At 39.4% G+C, this 25769-nt stretch overlaps 1 protein-coding gene across 2 annotated transcripts in view; it reads left to right on the top strand.

The window, feature by feature from the left end:
- LOC136857740 (nuclear pore complex protein Nup214) overlaps positions 1-25769 on the top strand; it is a 232325-nt gene that overhangs the window by 193918 nt on the left and 12638 nt on the right. For both annotated transcript variants that reach the window (XM_067136629.2, XM_067136630.2), the window contains exons 14-15: positions 6937-7016; positions 12433-12561. In XM_067136629.2, coding sequence (XP_066992730.2) covers positions 6937-7016; positions 12433-12561 — 209 coding nt within the window. The remainder of the gene's footprint in view (positions 1-6936; positions 7017-12432; positions 12562-25769) is intronic.

Here is a 25769-nt window from a genome sequence, read left to right on the forward strand (position 1 = left end):
CACAAGGCTGTACGTCTCCATCCGATGGACAAATCACCATCAACACACTGTATAGGCACTTCAGAGAGGTTTGGATTTTAATTCACGTCTTTGGTATGCAATCTAGTGATTAGAAATTGTATACAACGACCTCTCCTACCTTGCCGGCCAACATTCTGATGGTGAAAACTTTTTCGACCAGCAGGACTTGAACCGGCTAACCACGGTGTGAGACCGTGTAGACTTCCGAGTAGCCTATGCAGTGGCCTCCACTATATACACTAGTCATGGGTCTTGGTAGGTATGCTAGTTACCAACTGATGAGCCCAATTTGGCACACTGGGGTGAAACACTGGCAACCAAGAATAAGTTAGGTGGAAAATTTATAATATCCAGTAATGGGCCCTTTATATTGGAATTATGTGCATTTTACATTGTGTATGTACAGGTGCAGTGAAAGATATACTCTATCTACCGATTCTAAAGATGAGATGAGAGTATTAACACTAGAAAGATGAAGGGATCGTTTCTGATTCTTGTATGAATTCAGCGTTCTGCTGTTGACGTAATTTTGTTCAGAACACATTATGTTTTATCATCTAGGCTCTATTTACCATTGTTGAAATTAGGATGCCCCAGCCCTTACAGCTTGGCCTTCTAGTTTTACTTCCTCTTAAAACAAAAATCACTACCACCACACAATTCAATTAACATAGAGGTACAGAAGGGTCATTTCTGACCCATATTTGGTTGTACAAAAACATGCTTCTTATTTATGTAAATTTGCTCTGCTTTTCTTCCCCTTGCATGATATTCACGATTTGCATCTTCCCCACTCCACATCACATAGTACTCAAGAGTTCCTGCTGCACCAGTGTGAGTCAGAAATGGAGTATGTGAACAAGCCATTGGTAGAAACCATTATGCGTTTTGTCGCATTTATTTTATGAGTGATTTCTAAAATATGGAGCACAGAAGGATGTTATGACTGGAAGATGGTACTTTACTGTTAATAATAATAAATGAAATTATTCAAAAAATAAAATAATTAAAATAAATTAAATTAATGAAAAGTATTAATCGAAATGTCCGTAGTATGGGCGCCAGAGTTCACCAGAATGGATCTTTCGAATTTTAATAGAGCATGATATTAATTCTTTTTCTCCCAGGGCGTGTACATAAAAGCTGCATACTGGTACATCTGTTTCAGGCCTTACCTAACCTTCTGAAAACGACAAAATAGATAGAACTGCACCTAGTTTCATCAGTAACTCCACTGATTCTAAAATAACTATATTCTCAATAAAATCCATGCATGAGCACCTCATCAACACACCAAAATATACATATAATACACACACAAAATATTACTGGAAGACTCCATATTTACAACAACAGTGAAAACAGTGGGAAAATGAACAATGCACATATATGTAGATAAGTATCCTTCACTGTCTCTTTGTATCAACATGACTTGTAGATTCTCATAATTGGCATTTATTATATCACAGAGATACTGTGTTCATTGATTCTAACACTTGTTTTAAAGATCTATTCATTTGAGCAACACACGCTTGTCGTTTCTGAACATAAATTATGGAAATTCTGAGAGTTTTCACCAACATATAATACCAGGCCGCCACAAGTGATACCATACCCAGTGCCTAAGCACTCCACAGTTTGTAGGTCAGCCACATTCCACAAACACAAAAATACTCTGTTCCACAAGCGTTTGAAGTCCAGTCCAATATAGTGCAGCATTGTTACTCCAGTACCGTATACCCAATTCACATCTACTGTGATCACACAAGCTTATATAGACCTCCGCTTCCCCCTTCCTCTCAGATGATACATGTACATTGATCCTGGCCAGTCAATCATAGTAGATCCTTTTGTCAAGACCCCATCCTGAATCTCTCCCTGGCCCCAAGACAGTAACATCATCCATGGAATCTGGGGTGTTTCACATGAGTCATCAGAACTTTTCGACTACAATAACAAGTCCACCTCATCAGACTTTGGGATGCCCGCATGAGTCATACAAATTACATGAGTTATGATAGCAATGATTTTTCCCAACCGTTGTACAAAACAAATTACAATACTCATATCACATATGGAGACCTCCCAGCTTAAAAATATTAATGACAAAATACGCAACTGAAATACTGATAATAATAATAAATCGAATACTGACGATAATATCTCTCGCTTCTAAATGCAGTGCAAGGGTGTGATATATGTACTATCACATAATGCCCCCTTGGTGAATTGATAATATCACATATTATGATTACCGAGCTCGATAGCTGCAGTCGCCTAAGTGTGGCCAGTATCCAGTATTCGGGAGATAGTAGGTTCGAACCCCACTGTCGGCAGCCCTGAAGATAGTTTTCCGCGGTTTCCCATTTTCACACCAGGCAAATGCTGGGGCTGTACCTTAATTAAGACCACGGCCGCTTCCTTCCAACTCCTAGCTCTTCCCTGCCCCATCTTCGCCATAAGACCTATCCGTGTCGGTGCGACGTAAAGCAACTATAGAGCATCCAGCGTTAAGAAAAGACTACAGGCTTTATGGGCTTTTACTTCTATTGGTGTTACCCACTTTAGTTCTACATGTATATAAAAATTATAATGAATTCCTATCAAAATGTATAATTTTTCTTATGAAACAAGCATTGGTTGTGCGATACAATACTGAAGAAGACGTAAAATCATTTTGATATCTTTGAGTTTATCCTTTTAAATATCGTATATGCGGTTCAGTACACGGAACAGTCAGCCATGCTTGTCGCATTGCGCGCCACATTTCAGCGTGTAGTGGGGAAGTGTGTACAGTAGTCAACACATGTAATAACTCGGCTTAACCACTGCGAATCATCATTGGTGAGGTCAGTGCAGCATGTTTCCCTTTTTGTGTGTGTCACTCATTACAGTGATTGCTTATGTAAGGGAGATATTCGGCAGAGTGAAGTGATCGGCTTCCTGGGCCGCATAGTGTTTTGTTATAAATACAGTATATTGTGTTTCATTTTTCGTGTATTGCATTGTTTTTGGTTGTGTGTATCGGAAATGGTTTTTTCTGTTTAGTATTTTATATAATCAATCAGCGAGTAATACATTTAAATTATAGCTGAACATGTGAAAAGGAGAAGTAGTGAAGTTGTCAGGAGAAAGGAACAGCAAATGGTGCTTAATTCATTTTTCATATTTGAAAACAAAGCATCCAGGACGAAGTGTAAACTGGGTAGTAGATAAAGCCGCAAAGTGTTTAGGAATTTCGAGGTCTTCCGTCTTCAAAATGAGGAAGCCAGCGAAGGGCCACTCCAGAGTCCCAGCAAGAAGCGGGAAAGGAAAAAGTTAATTTGCAGCAATTCCAGACTCATTAAATACAATGATTTTTTCAGGAGTGGAATATGGCGCACTGTTCATGAATTCTATTTTAGAGATGAACCGCCAACTCTGAACACAATCCTCACTTCCGTAAACAGCAACCACGAACCACCTGATTTTAAGAAATCATACGAATAGGTCATTCACCATTCTGTATTTTATGTTGCGGAAGTATATATAAGTTAACGTATTTTATGTTAAACATGAAGCCTTTGCATCTGTTGTCACTTACGAGTAAATTTATCTGAAATGAGCTGAAGGATACATCACCGAGATAGAGATATCTCGCCATCAGCTTCCTGTGTTGTAACCACACAGTATTTGCCTTAATAATGAAATGTTTCTGGGGGCTAATAGACTCAGCACTGTGCTCCCTTAAAGCAACAACATGAAACTTTCTCAGATATAAGAAACAAGACAATCATTTCGGTGTCTGGACATGCAGTTGTTGTTGTTGTTGTTATTATTATTATTATTATTATTATTATTATTATTATTATTATTATTATTATTATTATTATTATTATTATTTAGTTCACATCCCTGCATGTTCAAACTCTTACTCTATTTTGAATGATACAGTCAGTGGGCTATTATCCTTAGAAACGTTGTGGCAAAACGAAATTTAATGACTGTAATTTCATTAACGACTGGAGATAATTTGGCATTTATATTATTATTAGTCTTGCAACAGCTGTACCAAGCGATGTATAATTTTATGTCATCACTGTATTTCACAAGCAGTGTCCGAGCCGCAGTGAGTGAGCGAGTATGGCAACAGTGGAAGGCAGCAGGTGCATAAGGCCTGTAGTCTTTTCTTAACTCTGGATGCTCTATAGCATATTATGGTTCACCACAAAACAGAACTTCATAAATAATCCTAGAATTACATAACTGTACACTTAAATTACTGTGATAAAGATATATACATTATGTCTACTTCATTTTATTTGCACACTCGATATACAGTTTGTCCAAACAATAATAATAATAATATGGCTATATACAAACAACTCCGATTGTTTCATATATCATTGAATGCAATCCCTTCTTACTACTGCACACTTAACTCAAAATTGATAATATTTACATCCAAGGTGCAGATCCTATCTCTTATATCTGCGAAGATAGAGGTTAGAAACTGATAAGCACACTTGCTTATTCTACTGTCCACAGTATACAGACCCTGATATAAATGCAAAAACTAAACATAAATTTAATATCAGCATCGATAGATGAGGAGTACGTACCATAATAAAATCCAAATACATCTCGAATCCAATCTATCTCGCACACAGACATTCATCCCATCCAGTCACTCACAAATCATACAAGCTTTCCTTCAGAATATTCATAACCCAGTTCACATTCAAAAATCCCTATTTCTGAACCAAGTGTTACCCACAATCTTTCCATTTCTCTCACAAAAATCAATCAACTTATCTCCCTTGCTGTTTCTTTCTCCATGTCCAAAAGGACCAATCACTTCTTTCCCAATTCTGTCATTTCCAACTTGCACATTGAGGTCTCCCACAACTATCACTTCCACATTGGTGATTACTTCCAGTATTCCATTATCCACATATAATAATAGAAGAATTATATTCCATCTTGTAATGTCATGATCTATAAATATACCCTACTATATCTTAACTATCGTTTTGTATGAAAAACACCTTATAATTTCATTTTATTACCTTTAGAAGATCTCTAGCCCTATTCTTCTAAGATATAATTTCTCCCTTAGTATGAAATATCAGCTCTTCTCAATAAACATAAGGTTACTCTTAATGACTTTCAATACCTTCAAGCCTGCATAATACTGTCCTGCATTAATTCAAATTGAAATTATTCCCAGACGATTTTATTCATCCCACCAAATTATGTATAAACATAAAAACCATATTCTGTCATTCACAGTAATATTTAAAAAAACGAGAATATTTCAACAGCTGAAATTGGTACCGGCTAGATATTGTTGTTTTCTTTACAAGAAAAAAATACAATGAACCTCTCATCTCATGACCATGACTTTTTTTTTTTTTAAAGAAAAATATGTTTCATCAGCAAAGTTATTGTCTCATATTCACCCTGATGATGTAGGTACACAGTTATATCTATTGGCATGAGGTCGAATTACGTACATTCTGTCTTCTGTTGCCTTCCGCAGATATATTGAGAAAACGGGAACGTTTGAGAGTTTTAAACAGGTACCAGATATGGCTTACAAGGACGATGCAATGATAATCATAATACTTGAATTGCTTCTGAAAAATACTGTCTTTCATTGAAATGAATGTTTTTTGTTGTTTTTTTATTCTGGGGTATCAAAGCACATTATCTCCATCTGTAAGAGTAAACCAACTTCTACGGTCTGGTTTGAAGTTTTCACGTATTGAATGCGATAACAGAAAACAGTTGTTGATGCTTCTCATTCAGTGAGGTGGTTATTTAGGAACAATTAGCAACATTGACATTATCCACTGGCATTAAACTGAACTAAGTCCTGCTGCCTACTTTGATGTGTTCGCATTACAGAGAGCAATATTTGCAAATGACCATAATTCAATATATTTGTGTCCCGTGCATTTAAGTGACTGGATAGTAGGTCTGATCTATAACTTTTTTTTGTGCAGTGGGTGCATTATCGCTGTGTTCTATTCTTCAGGCATTTTCTCAGTATTCCAAATGTCTATGAGGTGTTTATGAAAATCCATTTAAAATCTATGGGACATGTTGGAACAGCAGATAAAACGCCGACATCAACATCTCCACAATTAGGTGGAACTGCACAATAAAATCCTCAGCACCGGGCGAGTTGGCCGTGCGCGTAGAGGTGCGCGGCTGTGAGCTTGCATCTGGGAGATAGTAGGTTCGAATCCCACTATCGGCAGCCCTGAAGATGGTTTTCCGTGGTTTCCCATTTTCACACCAGGCAAATGCTGGGGCTGTACCTTAATTAAGGCCACGGCCACTTCCATCTCCTAGGCCTTTCCTATCCCATCGTCGCCATAAGACCTATCTGTGTCGGTGCGACGTAAAGCCCCTAGCAAAAAAAAAAAAAAAATCCTCGGCGAGTACCTGCACAACCTTGTAGACTCACTTCCTAACTGAATCCAGGCGCTTATCAAGTCCAGAGATGGAGTTACACGGTATTAAATTATGCTTGTAATGATTTCTCCAGGGGTGACTTAATTTTTTGTCCGGTGAGCTTGCTATGTACAATATAATATTATGTCCTCCTTTTATGATCTGCCATTGTTCCAGAAAGGAACAAATTATACGTAAACATTTTAAGAATGTGATTGCTTTGTGCAGAAGGTCATCAGAAAGTATAAACCCCTTATTTGAGAGTTAAAATAAAATCAACTGTTGTCATGGAACCTTACATATTGATTTTGCAATGGAAGTATTCTAGTAGGCCTACTGCGTTTTTAACTTTTCTTCATGGAAACAATAAATCATGTAGCCAGATGATCCTTCCTCTGTATTTGATTTTCACGTGTGTGCTACTGTTGAGGGAAATATCGGTGTTTTATCGTGGGAATCTCATTGTGATTTCAGGTCAGGTTTTGGATCAAGTGGTGGTTCCTTATTTGGTGCATCATCAACCTTTGGAGGAGGAAATGCATTCCAACCTGCTGGTAAGAATAATTATTATTTTGTAAAGAATTTGAAGACAGCAGTATATGAAGCTGTGGATGTTGTCTTTGTCTTCTCTTCTCTCTGCCTCTCTCCTCTTCCCACTCTGACCTGTCATGATTTATTTGACAATTGTTTGTTCCTTTCCATTACTTACTTTGATTGCAGTTAAGCTTTCATTTAATGAAGTATATTGCACATGAAAATGCCCGCACCATGGTCTGGATTTAAAAGTGTGAAGAATATTGTTTGCAGGGTTTAGTGTGGTACACTAATTGGAGTGGGTAGTGAAAGAGATTTTCTTAATGAGTGTAAGATCAGTTCAACTAGCTGCTTGTTCTCGGATAAAAACAAACATCACCTAATACAGTGCTCTTCCTGTTGGTTTCTGCTACGAAGAGACAAACACTCGAGTACTCATTCACCACGTCACCATCATTATTCACCCTGGTCACCGTAAAGTTCCATCTGCAATCATCCATGGGCACTATGAAGTTCTGTCACGAATCACCATCCACCATGGACACAATGAAATCCATCAGCAATCACCATCCATCATGGGTACCATGAAGTCCATCAGCAATCATCATCCATCGTGGGCACTGAAGTTCTATCGGTAATCACCATCCAACATGAGTACCATGAAGTTCCATGTGATAAGTCATAGGATGATACGCTGCAATCCGTTGCTGAAGATTTATTTGTCCCGCAAAATTTGTTTGAAATTAATACCAAGCTGCTAAATGCAGTCTGTATTTAAATCAAAATTTACACTGATTTTACTCACCTCTTTCAGTAGAATCCACAGGCAAAGTTCTTAAATAGCAGTTTAAACACTGTAAGACTATTCACATGTATTTACGAGTCCGGGAACATCGCGCTGATATTTGGCATTTGAAAAAAGTTATTCAACACTTCACCATTTGCATAGTCTGAGTTACAAGTGTGTAGGGGTTTTAACGTATTCTGTGTAATTGTTCGAACATGCAACATTCTACAAACACAAAGCCTTTTTGTGTTATTGTGGAAATTATCCAACACTCAGCATAAAAGAAAGTACAAGTTTAAGTGTCATATAATTAAATCATTAGCCGCAGAAATAAACACAAGTTCTTAAACATTCATTACACAGAAATAAATACAAATCCCTAAACACTGTCTTTACAAATAATCTCTCTCAGCAGAGAAGAGAGTGCATGTTCAATATTCATGCTGTAGAGATAAACACAAGTCTCTAAGCATGTCTTAACAAATTATTCTAACACTCATTGTCAAAGAAAGTACAAGTTTAAATGTTCAGTTGTTAAATCACTAGCCGCAGAAATAAACACAAGTCCCTATAAATTCATGGCATAGAAACAAGTGCAAGTCCCAAAGCACGGTCTTTACAAATTATTCTAATACCTTGTGTGTCGCACGTCCATCAAAAGTTTAATGCCGTGGACTTGGTAAATTGACGTGCGGATCGTCCACTTCATATCTTTCACATTAAGTCGTTACGTGAACAGCTGTCTCTCGTGGATCTTGCCTCAGCAGCGTTGTTGGTAGACAAGACGTGACTGATCGCTGGTTTGCTTTCCACTTGACTTATATAGTGAGGAAGCAGGTAGCTTAGGTCACTGTGCATTCGTATTGCATGAGCTGTCTTTTTCATAATTTACAAGTCACAGGACTCTGATAATTGCCTTGTAATGTGGTTATTCCTTTGTGTATCATATGGCTCTACTTGTTACCAGTGTAGTTTTTATCTTATATTTTAAAGAGAGATTTCGTGAACCATGGGCAACGGCTGAGTGGCCTAGTAAGTGGTCCTGAGAGTCGGGATACCAGTTACTATGGAATGGGAGTGGGCATCTCGGACATATTCTGAGTCGTGGCCCTCCTTGTGCTCAGGCGGCTGGGACTACACAATTCACCGGTGGTCCACAACCCGTTAGAGGAGAGATCCTCACTTGGACTATGTGCAAGTAGGGTAGCATCCTGCTTCATGAATTTACCGAGCTCAGAACACTTTAAGCAAGCCTCGGACCTATGGGAGTAATGGAGTCCCACTCCCATTTGACAGGCGAGGGACTCCTTGGAAACAACTTGGCGAACGAAATGGAATTCGATGGGGAGCTATCAATATTAATGGGGCTTATGGAAGAAAGAAGGTAGAACTTGCTGAGTCAGCAAAGAGGATGCATCTGGATGTGCTAGGAGTAAGTGATATTTGGGTAAGGGGAGATAAGGAGGAAGAGATAGGAGATTATAAAGTGTACTTGACGGGTGTTAGAAAGGGAAGGGCAGAGTCTGGGGTAGGGCTCTTTATCAGGAATACCATTGCACGCAACATAGTTTCTGTTAGGCACGTAAGTGAGCGAATGATGTGGGTAGATTTGTCAGTGGGAGGAATTAGGACAAGAATTGTGTCCGTGTATTCACCATGTGAGGGTGCAGATGAGGATGAAGTTGACAAGTTTTATGAAGCATTGAGTGACATCGTGGTCAGGGTCAACAGCAAGGACAGAATAGTGCTAATGGGCGATTTCAATGCGAGAGTTGGGAATAGAACTGAAGGATACGAAAGGGTGATTGGTAAATGTGGGGAAGATATGGAAGCTAATGGGAATGGGAAGCGTTTGCTGGACTTCTGTGCTAGTATGGGTTTAGCTGTTACGAATACATTCTTCAAGCATAAGGCTATTCACCGCTACACATGGGAGGCTAGGGGTACCAGATCCATAATAGACTATATCTTAACAGACTTTGAATTCAGGAAATCTTTTAGGAATGTACGAGTTTTTCGGGGATTTTTCGATGATACAGACCATTATCTGATCTGTAGTGAACTAAGTATCTCTAGGCCTAGGGTAGAGAAAGTGAAATCTGTCTGAAAACGAATAAGGGTAGAAAATCTCCAGGACGAGGAAATTAGACAGAAGTACATGGGTATGATTAGTGAGAAGTTTCGAACAGTAGACAGTAAACAGGTTCAGGATATAGAAAGTGAATGGGTGGCATACAGGGATGCTGTAGTAGAAACAGCAAGGGAATGCCTAGGAACAACTGTGTGTAAAGATGGGAAAAGGCGAACATCTTGGTGGAATGATGAAGTGAGAGCAGCCTGTAAACGTAAAAAGAAGGCTTATCAGAAATGGCTCCAAACAAGGGCCGAGGCAGACAGGGATTTGTACGTAGATGAAAGAAACAGAGCGAAACAAATAGTTGTTGAATCCAAAAAGAAATCATGGGAAGATTTTGGTAATAACCTGGAAAGGCTAGGTCAAGCAGCAGGGAAACCTTTCTGGACAGTAATAAAGACTCTTAGGAAGGGAGGGAAAAAGGAAATGAACAGTGTTTTGAGTAATTCAGGTGAACTCATAACAGATCCCAGGGAATCACTGGAGAGGTGGAGGGAATATTTTGAATATCTTCTCAATGTAAAAGAAAATCATCATGGTGGTGTTGCAAACAGTCAAGCTCATGGGGAGGAGGAAAATGATGTTGGTGAAATTATGCTTGAGGAAGTGGAAAGGATAGTAAATAAACTCCATTGTCATAAGGCAGCAGGAATAGATGAAATTAGACCTGAAATGGTGAAGTATAGTGGGAAGGCAGGGATGAAATGGCTTCATAGAGTAGTAAAATTAGCGTGGAGTGTTGGTAAGGTACCTTCAGATTGGACAAAAGCAGTAATTGCACCTATCTATAAGCAAGGGAACAGGAAGGATTGCAACAACTATCGAGGTATCTCATTGATTAGTATACCAGGCAAAGTATTCACAGGCATCTTGGAAGGGAGGGTGCGATCAGTCGTTGAGAGGAAGTTGGATGAAAACCAGTGTGGTTTCAGACCACAGAGAGGCTGTCAGGATCAGATTTTCAGTATGCGCCAGGTAATTGAAAAATGCTACGAGAGGAATAGGCAGTTGTGTTTATGTTTCGTAGATCTAGAGAAAGCATATGACAGGGTACCGAGGGAAAAGATTTTCGCTATACTGGGGGACTATGGAATTAAAGGTAGATTATTAAAATCAATCAAAGGCATTTATATTGACAGTTGGGCTTCAGTGAGAATTGATGGTAGAATGAGTTCTTGGTTCAGGGTACTTACAGGAGTTAGGCAAGGCTGTAATCTTTCACCTTTGCTCTTTGTAGTTTACATGGATCATATGCTGAAAGGTATAAAATGGCAGGGAGGGATTCAGTTAGGTGGAAATGTAGTAAGCAGCCTGGCCTATGCTGACGACTTGGTCTTAATGGCAGACTGTGCCGAAAGCCTGCAGTCTAACATCTTGGAACTTGAAAATAGGTGCAATGCGTATGGTATGAAAATTAGTCTCTCGAAGACTAAATTGATGTCAGTAGGTAAGAAATCCAACAGAATTGAATGCCAGATTGGTGATACAAAGCTAGAACAGGTCGATAATTTCAAGTATTTAGGTTGTGTGTTTTCCCAGGATGGTAATATAGTGAGAGAGATTGAATCAAGGTGTAGTAAAGCTAATGCAGTGAGCTCGCAGTTGCGATCAGCAGTATTCTGTAAGAAGGAAGTCAGCTCCCAGACGAAACTATCTTTACATCGGTCTGTTTTCAGACCAACTTTGCTTTATGGGAGCGAAAGCTGGGTGGATTCAGGATATCTTATTCATAAGTTAGAAGTAACAGACATGAAAGTAGCAAGAATGATTGCTGGTACAAACAGGTGTGAACAATGGCAGGAGGGAACTCGGAATGAGGAGATAAAGGCTAATTTAGGAATGAACTCGATGGATGAAGCTGTACGCATAAACCGGCTTCGGTGGTGGGGTCATGTGAGGCGAATGGAGGAGGATAGGTTACCTAGGAGAATAATGGACTCTGTTATGGAGAGTAAGAGAAGTAGAGGGAGACCAAGATGACGATGGTTAGTCTCTGTTTCTAACGATTTAAAGATAAGAGGTATAGAACTAAATGAGGCCACAACACTAGTTGCAAATCGAGGATTGTGGCGACGTTTAGTAAATTCTCAGAGGCTTGCAGACTGAACGCTGAAAGGCATAACAGTCTATAATGATAATGTATGTATGTATGTATGTATGTATGTATTTAAAAATGTATGATGTGAGTTGGCTCTGACATGAAATCTGACGTAAGCCGGTAGTGATGAGACTTATGTCAGTCCTTCCATGCTGGAACTTATGTGGTTGTTATACTTAACTTCAAATCTCTGGAAATAATTTGTGTTTTTAGGTCACAATAATTACTGTACTGGCATTACTCGGACAATATCCGACAATTTTCTTTGAAAAATTCACATTTTTACTTTAATTGGTTGTTTATGATTCTTAAAAATTGTCATTTTTAAGGAAGAAAGTCAATTCTTTCAACCACTAATGCACATGTTCTGTGTAATTGTGATTTATTTTTTAAATTTATTTCTGTGTTATGTTTTAGCTGGTGGAAGTGTATTTGGAGGTGCTGGTTCACAAACCAGTCCTACTAGTGGAGCATTCAGCAGTGGCCTTGGTCAGAGTGTCAGTCAGACTGGTTTTGGAGCTCCTCCATCCTTCTCCAACAAACCTGGTAATTTTCTACTTTTTAAACAAAATTAAGTTTGTGTGAGAAAATTTTAAAATACAGTAGAAGTCCGCTATAGCAAGTACGGCATATAACGAGAACCCCGTTATAACGATAACTTTTGTCCATCCCTTCAAAATTCCTATTTTAAACTCTGAATTATCCTTCGGTTACAGTGAGAACCATATCACTGACGCATTCGTTATTACGAGTGATTATGCGCGCTCGATTTTTACGTTGCCGATATTTATGCACCTAGTCATTATACTGCATGCAATCGATCATCTTCGGCACCGTATCGTTTTCTCGCTATGCCCACCAGCCAGCTCTCTCGTCGACATTCGAAGGCAATGTCGGAATCGATTAGTAATACCTCTCGACTGCTCTTCCGCGAGGAAAATGAAAGAGGAGAACATGTTTTCATAATAAATGCGTAAATAACAGTGTCCGATTACCGTTGTTAACCCGTTAAGTGGGGAGGTCATAAAAGAGGAATTCCTGCATAGTGGGGAATCATTTTCAGTAATATTTTTATTTAGAAAAGAAATCGTTTTTGCCAACCTACACCCGCTTAAATATTATATTATGTTAAAATTAGTATAAAATTATACGTTGCGGTGTAAATTGTTTTATTATTTACAATTAAAACGATTTTTCAATTCATCCAGTGTCAGTGCAAAAATTGCTTATGTGCCATTTCATATTTACTCCGATTCGGAGTATTATTTGTGTTGCTTATATTAATTCAAAGTTGAAATGCGTAACGCACAAATAAAAAAGTATCATATACTCCAAATAATACAGACACATTCACTCAAATATCACATTTTCCTGAAATAAAATAGAAAAATTTACTCACCACGTAGGCCTATAACTTGCCATAGAAGAGGGCAGCGAGTAATCCATGAGTTCATTCATCACAATTTTGTCACCACATTACACAAAATTACACTACACTGTTCAACACTATTTACACTAATTATTTACACACAATAGCTATAACAAATGACTGGAGAAAAAATTGAAAAGAACTATTTCAGGATGGTCACTGATAGTTGCCGGCACGCAGAATGTACAGCGGTCACCGAGTGTAGACTACGATCTTCTCCGATTCCCCGAGTATGGAACCTGAGACTCGCTGGCATATTTTCAATGCTCATACTTCAACTGTATGGTATAGCCTGAAGCAAGGAGAGGGGCACAAAGCGACATTGCATACTACACAACAATACTGAGTGTCCCGCCGCTGGCCTTTCGCCACGCAAACAACGCATCTCTTATTTGCGTGCAGTCTTGATTTCGAGGCTGGATTGAAATCTGGAAAATGCCTTCCCGAGAATCGAGTTGACAAGTCAACGGGTGCGGGTCTCACTGATCGAATTGGCAAGGCTGCGTTAGGGGTAGCGCTCGCATACTTCTGAAATAGTTTCTGCACAATTTGAATACGAAACTCCAGCTGAGTGAATTTACCGCCGTGTTTCTTGTATATCACAAAAGCATTGAACACTGTTATATCTAGTAGGTGTCTAAAAATCTTGTGGTAATATTTCTTCATTCTTTTTCTCGCCATACTGTATGGCACGATACATTGGTCCGATAAGTCCACCCCTCCCATTGAGTCATTGTACTCAATACATACGACCGGCTTCTCTTTGGTTTCTCCTTTCTTGTTTAGAACAGTGCGCATTTCCGCGTCATGAATACTACTCAGCATGCAGACGTCTCTCTTGTCTTTCCACTTCAAGGCTATGAGTTTGTTTTTATAGGCAAAAGCCACCTCCCCTTTTTTCAGCTTTTTCCCCATGACGTCCTTCGGAAGATTTTTTCTGTTAGATTTTACAGTGCCGACAGCGTCTGTCTGAAACTCATTGAGCTGATCGAAGAGTTCCGGGCTACTGTAATAATTGTCTAGAGCTATGAGATATCCCTTATTTAGAAGAGGTTCGGCTAGAGCAAACACTACTTTCGAGGGCTTGGTACACTGAGAAATATTTACCCCACAAACCTCATTTACTAGCTCAGTTACCTTGCCTGTGTACCACAGGATATTCCACACATATCCTGTTTTAGCCTCACATAATTTAAAAGATTCCATCCCAAAACGAGCTTTCTTCTTCGGAATGTACATTTTCCACCCCAAGCGACCTTTCCAAAGGAGTAAACTTTCGTCAATTGATAGACGATCATCTGGTAAATAGGACATTTTAAATTTTGATACAAGAATGTCTAGAACTGGCTTCACTTTGTAGAGTTTTGGGGATACTTGCCGATCGTAAGCCTCATTATCTGAGAAATGTAAAAATTTCAGTAGAAGGAAAAAACGTTTCTCGGACATGGTCTCGTAAAACACGGGCGTAGCAAACAATCTATTACGTGAAAAATAATGAGACAGCTTCGGCTTTTGAATTATACCCTAAAGAAGAAAGATCCCAAATAAAAGTTTTATTTCTTCCTTGTTAGTAGGAACCCAATCCCTCTCCCTGCTTCTCCTTTTCATTTTAGCTGTTCCTATACTAGCTTGTATTGACTGCTGAGCGTACAGATTAGTTTGCTCTGCAATAAGTTCGCACAGTTCATCGTCAATGAAATGCTCAAATATTTCGTCCGGTTCTTTTTTATTTAAAAGTTCGCCCTGAATTCCACTTTGGTATGTAGCTGGAATTCGGGCTCTCCTACATCCCCTTACATCCCAGTTATTAGGCGGAGTAGGAGGCAAATCACTCTCACTTTCTGACTCGCTACTCTCATCGGAGCTCGAACTCGACACCTGTCCACGGCATCTAGGCAACAGGCCTACTCCGACGGAAGCACTCGTGCTTGGAGCATCTAATAGCGGGATAGTTTCACCATTACTATCTAAACTAGAATCGCTGCAACTATCTTCCTCACTGAGCTCGAGAATATCCCGTATATCATCACTCGGAAGATCTACAATTCTTTTGGACATGTTGACTACAAATAGGAAATGCTACATGTAGAATTAAAACAATAAATCACAAGATAAATTTATATACCAACAAAACAACTTATGAGAGCTGGAAACATTCACACCGGGACACGAAATACTACGCTCGTCGCGGCACACTGACCGAGCTTCTCGCCAAGCGCCACATAGGTTGTTCTTGCGCTACGCAGCTATGTAGCAGATAATAAGGGGATTCCTAGACGAGAACTGCTTAGATACACGAAGGTGAAAAAAATTCTGTCAGATGGCAGCACCTCTCGGAACATACAGAGAAAGTTTCAAACCTACCGCTTGTTTCGTAACGGAGATAAAAAATAAAAACTTTCCGCGCTTCACATGACGCGCGCCCACCATCGGGCTCGCTCCAGCCGCGTCACCTGAAGCGAGCCCCACTCTACGGGTTAACTCGATAAAGATAAATGCTGAATAAACGATCGCTTACTTTTAATGCTAAATACTGCAGTTACCTAAGAATGAGATAGGCCTACACCTCAAGATATGGCAGAGGGTGTCATTGATTACGAGGTTAGTTTATATTTTATCGCGTCCGTTAAATTACGGAAAGGCTATTATCATGTAAATTTATAGCGAGAAGGTTATAATTTCTCTACTTCCGCTTGAAGTATGTTTTCATCATACATATAGTACAGATAAGTTAGGATATGTGACACTATTTGAATAACAAAACTGTTTTTTTTTGCCACAAAATGCGATCGATCATCTTCGGTACGGTATAGTTTTCACGCTATGTGCATTTGCGAGGTTTCTCGTCAACATTCGAAGGCGATATTGGAGTCTATTAGTAATACCCAAGGTAATACCCATTGACTGCTGTTCTCAAAAGAAAATTTGAAATGAAAGAGGATAACATGGTTTCATAATAAATGCGTAAATAACATGGTCGATAGCAGTAGTTAACTCGTTAAAAATAAAGGCTGAAGTAAACGATCTCTTAATTTTAATGGTATACCGTATACTGAAATTTAAGAAAGTGATACGCCTCAAGATATGGCAGGGTACATCACTGATTTCAGAGGATAGTTTATATTTTCTCGCGTCTAGTTAAATTTCGGAAAGCTATTCCCATGTCAATTTTCAGCGAGGAGGTTATCATTTCTCTACATGTGTTTCAAATAGATTTTCATGATGCATACACGGTTAGGTTAGGTGACGCCCTTTGAAAAAGAAAACTGAAATGTTTGCCACAGAAGCCTCTGGAGTGATACCGTATTTCTCCGAATCCAAGACGACATTTTTTCCTCCGAATCTCATGTGAAAAATCAAGGGTTGTTTTGCATTCGCGGCCTGATAGTAATGAACACCACTGGCAACTACCCCAGTAACCACGCTGTTTCTTTTCACCCCCACGCGCGTGCACACAAAACTCGTTAACAATAAACGACCGCCTCTTTATCATAGGCCTACATCGGTAGCCGCGGTGACCGGTCGTACAGTGCCTATGTGTAACGTCACTGGATCTCGGGAAATAATGAAGAGAGAATGACATTCTGTTGTCCTCTACAAAAACGTTTCTCAAATCTGCAGAATGGCATCAAAACATGCGAACCTTCGAATTCTTAGAAAGGCCACGGCTACTCAGTAGCAGAGTTATAACACGTCTGCTGTACCTGACGCTTAGTAAAATTAAGTTTTATAGACAGCAGGAATATTTTCGTGATGGATCGTCGTATTGTAAAGATACGTGGAACAGGTATTGCTGGCAAATTTTCAACGGGTTCTCGATGTTATGATGCCAATTTTAAGTTAACACTCGGAAATGTATAATAATTGTGCAGCCGCAAGAAAATACGGCATAGGCCTAACTAAAGCCAATATTCGGCGTTACTGTGAAGACAAAGATAGCTTATAAATGTATACCACACAAAAAATGCATTCAGTGGCCCGCAACAAGGACACTTTAAAGAAGTCGAAGATGAAATTTTGAGGTATGTGCACAAAAATGCATGGGCGGAATTGTCATACCACGGCGCAATAAACTCATTCATTGACTTTCAAAGTCCGCGATTAAGACCTATACATCGCTAACCACTGAAGTTGGCCGAATCTGGCAAGCAAGACATGCGTGTAGAGGCAGGCAGTTATATCTGACGCTGAGTGAAAGTAACAGTTTTATAGTAAGCAAGAATATTTTCCTGAAGGATCGTCATATTGTAGAGATTTAAACATAAGAGTTTCATTTTTGGTCCGTATTGAACTGAGAATGGAAGATAGGAAAAACTAGAAAGGGTCCACCTTTTCAATACAAAAATGTTATAGTTATGATGATGACACCAACACAGCGTCGAAACTAGTCCCAATTGCAAATACATGTTATAAATAAACTATAACATTTTTGTATTGAAAAGGTGGACCCTTTCTAGTTTTTCCTATCTTCCATATTGTAGAGACGCGTGGAATGTGTATTGCCGGCAAATTTTCTACGAGTTCCCTTTTGATATTATGATGCCAATTTTAAGTTAATGGTTATTAAACCCGCTGAAATAAAGCATAATTGTACAGCCATAAAAAATTACGACACAACTAAAGCAATGTTCGGCGTCTAGAGTCTAAAAATGCGTACGTACTGTATAAGAAAGACATTCATATGATTGTACGAAGCACTTTTTAAGCCTGATAATTTTTTGAAGGAAAAAGTGGGGGTCGTCTTGGATTAGGAGAAATGCGGTAATATATATTTTTTCAGAATGAAATTAAACACACACTTTCTCGTAGTATCGGATTTCGATAAACAACAAACAAGTAAGCCGCAGTGTGGACATTATCCGCAAAAACTCAAGTTTTGAACAAACTGATTGCCATTTCATACTGAGTTTAATATTTATGGGAGTTTTCCCGACTTTTACAAAAATTCGGATATAGCGACAATCCGCTATAGCGAGTAAATTTTTCGCCGTTATGAATTCTCGCTATAACGGACTTCTACTGTATAATATGATGATATTTGACTAAAGGGTAGAATATTCTTTCAAGAAAATTCATAAGGTTACTTTTAAGCATTAATACAGCATTTTCATTGTGTGAATAGAAATCTCTGGTAATAATCTCTTTGGTATTAATTAACTGAATACGGTAGCGCCCTGTGTGTTGTCATCCATATTCTGAAATCATTAAGTTATCCAGTAGAGGTAGTTTGATTTTTGAAGGACATTCGGCTCTCCATGTCACACAATGTCGGAATGTAAAATATTTTTGGTGACACATTCGGTGTTTACCTAACAAAATCTATTAAAACAGCTGTAGATCATCCACAGATTTTCAATGGGTTTCAAGTCAGGTGAAATGTATTGGTAGGCGAGAGGTGACTGATGCATGGTCTGCTTTACACTCCACCCCTGTGGGTGGGGGCGGTAGAATAACACCCACGGTATCTCCCGCCTGTCGTAAGAGGCGACTATAAGGGGCCCAAGGGCTCTGAACTTTGGAGCGTGGGTTGGCGACCTCGGGGCCCTTAGCTGAGTCCTGGCATTGCTTCCACTTACTTGTGCCAGGCTCCTCACTTTCATCTATCCTATCCGACCTCCCTTGGTCAACACTTGTTCCTTCCGACCCCGACGCTATTAGGTTTGCGAGGGCTAGGGAGTCTTTCAATTTCACGCCCTTCGTGGCCCTTGTCTTCCTTTGGCCGATATCTTCATTTTTCGAAGTGTCGGATCCCTTCCATGTTTTCCTCTGATTAGTGTTATATAGAGGATGGTTGCCTAGTTGTACTACCTCTTAAAACAATAATCACCACCACCACCACCACCACCACCACCACCACCACCACCACCACAACCACCACCACCACCACCTGCTTTCCACTTATATAATGAGGAAGTAGGTAGCTTAGGTCACTGTGCATTCGTATTGTATGAGTTTTTTCATAATTTAGAAGCCATATGACTCTGATAATTGGCTTGTAATGTGGTTATTCCTTTGTGCATCGTATGGCTCCAGCAGAGGTAGTCTGATTTTTGAAGGACAGAAATCAATCCATATGGCACTCCATGTCACACAATGTTGGCATGTAAAATATTTTTGGTGGTGCATTAGGTGTCTACCTAACAAAATTAATTAAAACAGCCATAGATCATCCACAGATTTTCACTGGGGTTCAAGTCAGGTGATTTTGCAGGCCAATCAAGATGTAATAGGGTGGAAAATTGTTCATAAAACCAGTCACATATGCATCCAGCCTGCTATGTGCACTAGGCATGCATCTTGGTAGGTGTGCTAGTTACCAACTACAGTAGAACCTCGATAATTCGAAATCGGTTAATTCAAAATCCCACGTAATTCGAAGAAGCTCTCGTTCCCAGAAACATGAGATACAGTTTTGCATGTTATTTAAATTGTTTAATTCGAAATACGGATAATTCGTAATTCGAAGTACATTGTCGGCCCCATTACCGAAATTCAGACTTTTAATTCGAAACTGCCTTTACATTTTAAAACAATAGTATGTTACAGAGTAATTTCAACTCGAAATTTATCCGCGTCATAATAGAACGCGTGTTCCGGAACGTGGAGGGGTAGCTTTCCGCACTTACACTCACTTCGGTGGGTCTACAGTGCGCTTCATGATTGCCAAGTTGAATGAAATCGGAATTCTTTGGTATTCAACCTTTTAAGGAACGCCGTAATATCACGCAACAGGCAGTGTGCGGGAAAACAGAATGCGCAAACACTGGCGATGCCGACAGTTGACGAAAAAGCGTGGCTCATATAATAAATTCGTAGGCACCGAACAATACTGTCATTGCCGATGAAACTGCATTTCTTTATTTTAATGTGAGCCCAAACGGTCTTCTGGTTTTAAAGGAGAAAGTGTCAGCCGAGGAATGGTACAAGGGTCGGGGATGGGGGTCATAGTAGTGCGTTGCAATTGCAATGCACATGGAAGCGAGAAACTTTATCTCCTCGTCATAGAAAAGTTCGATAAGCTACAGTGTTTAAAGGGCGTCGGGCACTTTCCATCCCAGTACAAAGCATCTAAAAATGCAAACAGTACTGATATCCAAAAAATAATGCATTTGCACAGGGGAACCAGCATAATTTATCCTCGTCTTTGAATTGTGTGATTTTTTTTTTCTTTCGTTGCGTGAGGTTATGTTCGTCAGTGATTTATCCAAGTGCATTATTTGAACATTGTAAATGCACCTTGTTGTATACATTTCGGAAATAGTTTTTCCATGGCATTGGAAAGGTTTAAACTGTGAATCGAGGTGATGGCATGTATTAATGGGTCTTAGAATACTTTGTGACGCGGCAAGTGTTTACCTTTCTGAAGTACAAGAGAAGTGCCATGGCGGGAAATCGTACAAGGATAGAGTCATAGGAAAGTTTGATTTTAAGGGCATCGGGTACTTTCTGTGTAAATACAAGGCATCTAAAATGCATACAGTATAGTACTCCAATGAATAAAGCACTTGCACATGGGAGCCAGCATAGATTTCTCCTCGTCTTTGAATCGTGCTTTTTTTTTTCTTTCTTTCTTTCATTGCGTGAGGTTATATTTGCCAGTGAGATATGTAAGTGCATTATTCGAATACTGTAAATGCACATTTTTGGATAAATTTTGGAAATATTTCTTTTTCATGGCATTTGAAAGGTATAAACTGTGAATCAAGGTTAACTGCATGCAGTAACGGGCCTTAGAATATTTCGTAATGCGGCAAGGGTTGGTACTTCTGAATTGAGAATTGGCGGTTAATTCGAAATCACGTAATTCGAAGTCCGATTTTTGAGTCCCAACGACTTCGAATTAACGAGGTTTTACTGTAATGAGCCCAAATTGGTACACTGGAGTGAAGCGCTGGCAAGCTAGAATGATCCAGAAATGGAGAGTGATATTGCAGTGGCAAAGGAAGAAATGGCTGTTAAACAAATGAAAACAGGAAAAGCACAGCAGGGATGGATGAATTACGTGTGGAAATGAAAAATGCAGCAGGACCTATTGGTCTACGTTGGTTATATAGGCTGCTTTCACTGCTAAGGTGTATATGGAGGAAAAAGCAAATACCTGATGATTGGTGTAAAGGAAGGAAGCATGGCAAGAATGGGATAGATTTTTTTTTTGCTAGTTTCTTTACGTCGCACCGACACAGATAGGTCTTATGGCGACGATTGGACAGGGAAGGGCTAGGAGTGGGAAGGAAGCGGCCATGGCCTTAATTAAGGTACAGCCCCAGCATTTGCCTGATGTGAAAATGGGAAGCCATGGAAAACCATTTTCAGGGCTGCCGACAGTGGGGTTCGAACCTACTATCTCCCGAATACTGAATACTGGCCGCACTTAAGCAACTGCAGCTATCAAGCTCGGTGGAATGGGATAGAAATAGGAAGAATAAGTTAGCTAGAAAATTTATAATGTCCAATAACGGACCATGCATATTGGAATTGTGTGCATTTTACATTGTGTGTGTACGGTTACAGTGAAAGGCCTATACTCTGTCTACTGATTCTAAAGATGAGATGAGAGTATTAACACTAGAAAGACCACAGAGTAGTGGTAGTAAAATTGAAAATAGATAAAATTGTGAGAGTAAAAGAAATAAGACAGAGGAAAATAAACAGCACTCGGGAGAAATTTCAGGAGGAATTAAAGCAGCACATCCCTATATCAGAAATGGAAAGTGTAGTTGAAGAATGGACCAAATTTAAAAACACATTTATAAACTGTGCAAAGAAGATTTGTGGCAGAACTTCGGCGAGAGTGAAGGAAAAGGAGACACCTTGGTGGAATAGAACGGTGAATGAGGTTGTTAAACAAAAGAAGGAAGTAAGATTAATTATCAGGAAATTAAAAGTAAGTGTAAAAAGTAGTAAATAAGGAAAATAAAAAATATTGGGAGAGATTCTCCATTGGAAAAGGATGCAAATGATGGAAAAAAATTATGTATGGATTGATAAAAATTAAGAGTAAAGAAAAGTCTACACAAAACAGGTGAAAGAAGAGAGTGGAAATGTAATAACAGATCCAGAGGGGATAAAGAATGGGTGGAAAGATTACTTTGATAAACTACTGAATGTGGAAAATGATGCAGGAGAGAGTGTAGTGGTAAATTTTTAATTGTAGGAACCCTTACTTTTCTGATCAGTCAGTACCACTAGCGAGTGTGCACGCTGACGTTTGTTGTCATCTTTAGCACACGTGGGAAAGTGGCTTGAAAAGCTTGGAAGCTAGCATGCACGCTCAATTCAAAGGACTATTAACAATTTTATTTAAAGGTTGGGAATGGTGAATAAAGATTGCATGCTATTATGCTGCTAATTATAATATAATAGGAACATTACTAGCAGTGGACATAAAAGAAGCAAAAACCCAGATATCAGAACTTCAAAACATTGCAAATACTGTAAAATTGGCCTCAAAATATAATTTGAAAAAACAAAAATTATTCCAGATTTTGAAGTAGTTTTCCAGTAAAGACAGGTCTTTGGTCAGAATCTCTTCGGTCGTCTGCATCACCTGATCTTGTACAGCTAGAGCCAAGTCATCAGCCTAGCAGAATTTTCAGGATGAAGTTGAACAATAATGGTGAGAGAACTGATCCTTGGGGCAATCCGTTGTTTAGCTTCTTCTCCTTGCTTATCTTGCTTCCAGTGATTACTTGGAACTTCCGATCACTTAACATGTTGTTAACCAGTTGAGCCATAGTTCTGCATGGTATGATACAAAGAAATTTGTAGATAAGGCCCTCCCTCATTACAGTTTCAGAGGCAGCAGTAAGTTCAACGAATGCTACAGATGTTTTCAGCTTCATTTGATATCCTGCCTCAATGAAGGATGTAAGAGACAATAACTGGTCACAGCAGCTACGCCCTGGTCTAAAGCCTGTCTGTTCAACTGGAATACGCTCTAGGATTGCGCTACTTATTCTATTATATATCAACCTTTCAAAAAAGTTTGTAGCAGCAGCTAAGAAGGGCAATGGGTAGCTTTCTACTTTGTTGCTGGGTTGGCCAGGTTTCGGAATAGAAATTATCTTCGCCTTCTTGAACTCCAATGGAAGTTGACCAGTCAGCAGGATGTCAGTGAAGAACTCTGCCAACCATTTCTTAGCATATCCTCCCAAATGAATCAGGAATTCTGGATGGATATCATCGAAACCAGGTGACTTAAAAAGTTTGAGGTCCTTCAGTCCCATGTCGATGTCTAAAACTGTGAAGGTACATGCATATTCAGTTGAGGAAGACATCATCTTTTTCAGATCACGAAGCTGTCGTCTAATATGTTTTGTATGTTTCTTGTCGGGAGGCACTCTTGACGTGGGAAGCAATTTGGTTAGGTGTTACTCCTGAACGTTTTCTGCATACTGATCCACTTCCTCCCAATCTCCTCAGAAGGCTCCATGCTTCCCTGCTTGAGTGGGTCAAGTCTATACTTTCAACTGTATCTGTCCATTTCGGCCTAAGCTGGTCAAAAGTTCTGTAGCTATCTCTTGGTCACTACTTTGCTGGAATTGTTGGTACAGTTTCACTTTCATCGCTCCATCCTGGGATATATTATTTTCGATATCCTCTTGGCATACACTTCTTAGCTATTGTTGTTACTGCATTGATGAACCGATGGTAGTTCTTATGAGATGGAGGGATCCAGCGAGTGCACTTATCCAGTTCCCTTGAAGCTTTCTGGAAGTTCCATCAAGCGTGTGGAGTTGATTGTATGACAGGGACCATGCAACCAGTTTGTATTATTACAGGTCTGTGTTGGTTGTAGGGGAAGGCATCTATCACTTTTCTTGTGGCATTGATCAGGAAGTCTCTTTCATTGCAGGTAACAAAACATAAGTCAGGATTTGAACCCTTGCCCCAAGCAGTTGACCTGAAAGTACCTTGATCTTTGGCAGTTTTATACTGCTCCCTAAAAGCTTTGGGTTGTTTCCCATGTACAGATGACAATCTGCAGCAATCGATCCAAGTCTGTCATCAAGCGACAAACGGCGGGAAAGCAAATTACTGGTTGTAAATAAGGATACTCGTGCCAATTGACTGAGTAGATTAGAATCATTATTAGTGTGTTTTAGTAGATGGGTCATAAATATTTGTCAAATTTCAAAATATTGACCTAACTGGCATCCATAGCTGTGTCAGAATATTTTTTGGTGTAGAACTTATTCATCATCATCATAATCGTTGACCATCTCCAGTTGCCCAGGTGTGGTGTACGAGCCCCCTCCATGTTTGTCTTTCCATGAACCACTGTTCTCTCTTAATCTTCTCCCAATCTTGTCCTCTCTCCTCGAGATCTTTCTTCACCTAATCGGTCCATTTTCCTCTGGATCTACCCACTGGTCTTATTCCTTTTATTTCTCTTTCATATTCTCTTCTTGCAGTCCTGCTTGCACTCATCCTTCATGGCCAAACCACTTCAGTCTTGCTTTCTGGATCATCTATAGTAGGGGGTCTCTTATTCCCTCTTCCTCTCTGACTTCTTCATTCCTGAACTTGTCCTTTCTGGTCTTCTGTACCATGGTACGTAGAAACTTCATTTCTGCAACTTTGGTGTTTTGAGTTGTCTTGTCTTTTTAATATGGTAGTTGTCAGGCTTTACTTGAAGATGAGTGTATAATATGATTTAAACTGTATAATATCATCTTAGCTTTCAGTGGTACTTGTTTATCCCACAGCAGTTGTCTTAGTTGGTGATAAAATTGAGTTGCCTTGCTAATTCAACTGTCCACCTCCTATATTTCAAGGTTGTCTTTTGATACTATACTACCCAAATACTTAAACGTTAGGACTGTCCAGTTTGGTGTCATTTATTCTGATTTGTGGTTTGTCATCTCCCCTCTGCAACTTCATCACCACTGTCTTAGTCTTGTTGTTATTTAAATCATATATTTTAAACTCTTAACTCCATTTCTGCAGCTTTTCTTCCACATCATTTTCAGTTTCACCCCAGCTCACCACATCGTCTGCAAAGATGAAAGCTTGCAAGTCCTGCTGCTCCTTCCTTTTTAGTGCCTTTGTTATGATAAATAGGAGGGGTGACAAAGCACTGCCTTGCTGTATTCCTCTCTTCATTTCAAACCATTTGGACAGCCCGCAACCCACTTGCACACAACTTCTGTTCCTTTCATACAGCGTCTTCACTTTTGCAATAAGACTTTTGCAAACTCTCAGCTCTTTTAGGCATTCCCAGATACACTCCTTTGGTATGCTATCATAAGCCTTTTATGTCTAGGAATAGTAGAAAAAAGTGGTTTCCCTTTTTCCCAGTGCTTTTCCATTAACATCCTGACAG

The sequence above is a fragment of the Anabrus simplex genome, chromosome 1, assembly GCF_040414725.1.
Source record: "Anabrus simplex isolate iqAnaSimp1 chromosome 1, ASM4041472v1, whole genome shotgun sequence".
Lineage (NCBI taxonomy): Eukaryota > Metazoa > Arthropoda > Insecta > Orthoptera > Tettigoniidae > Anabrus > Anabrus simplex.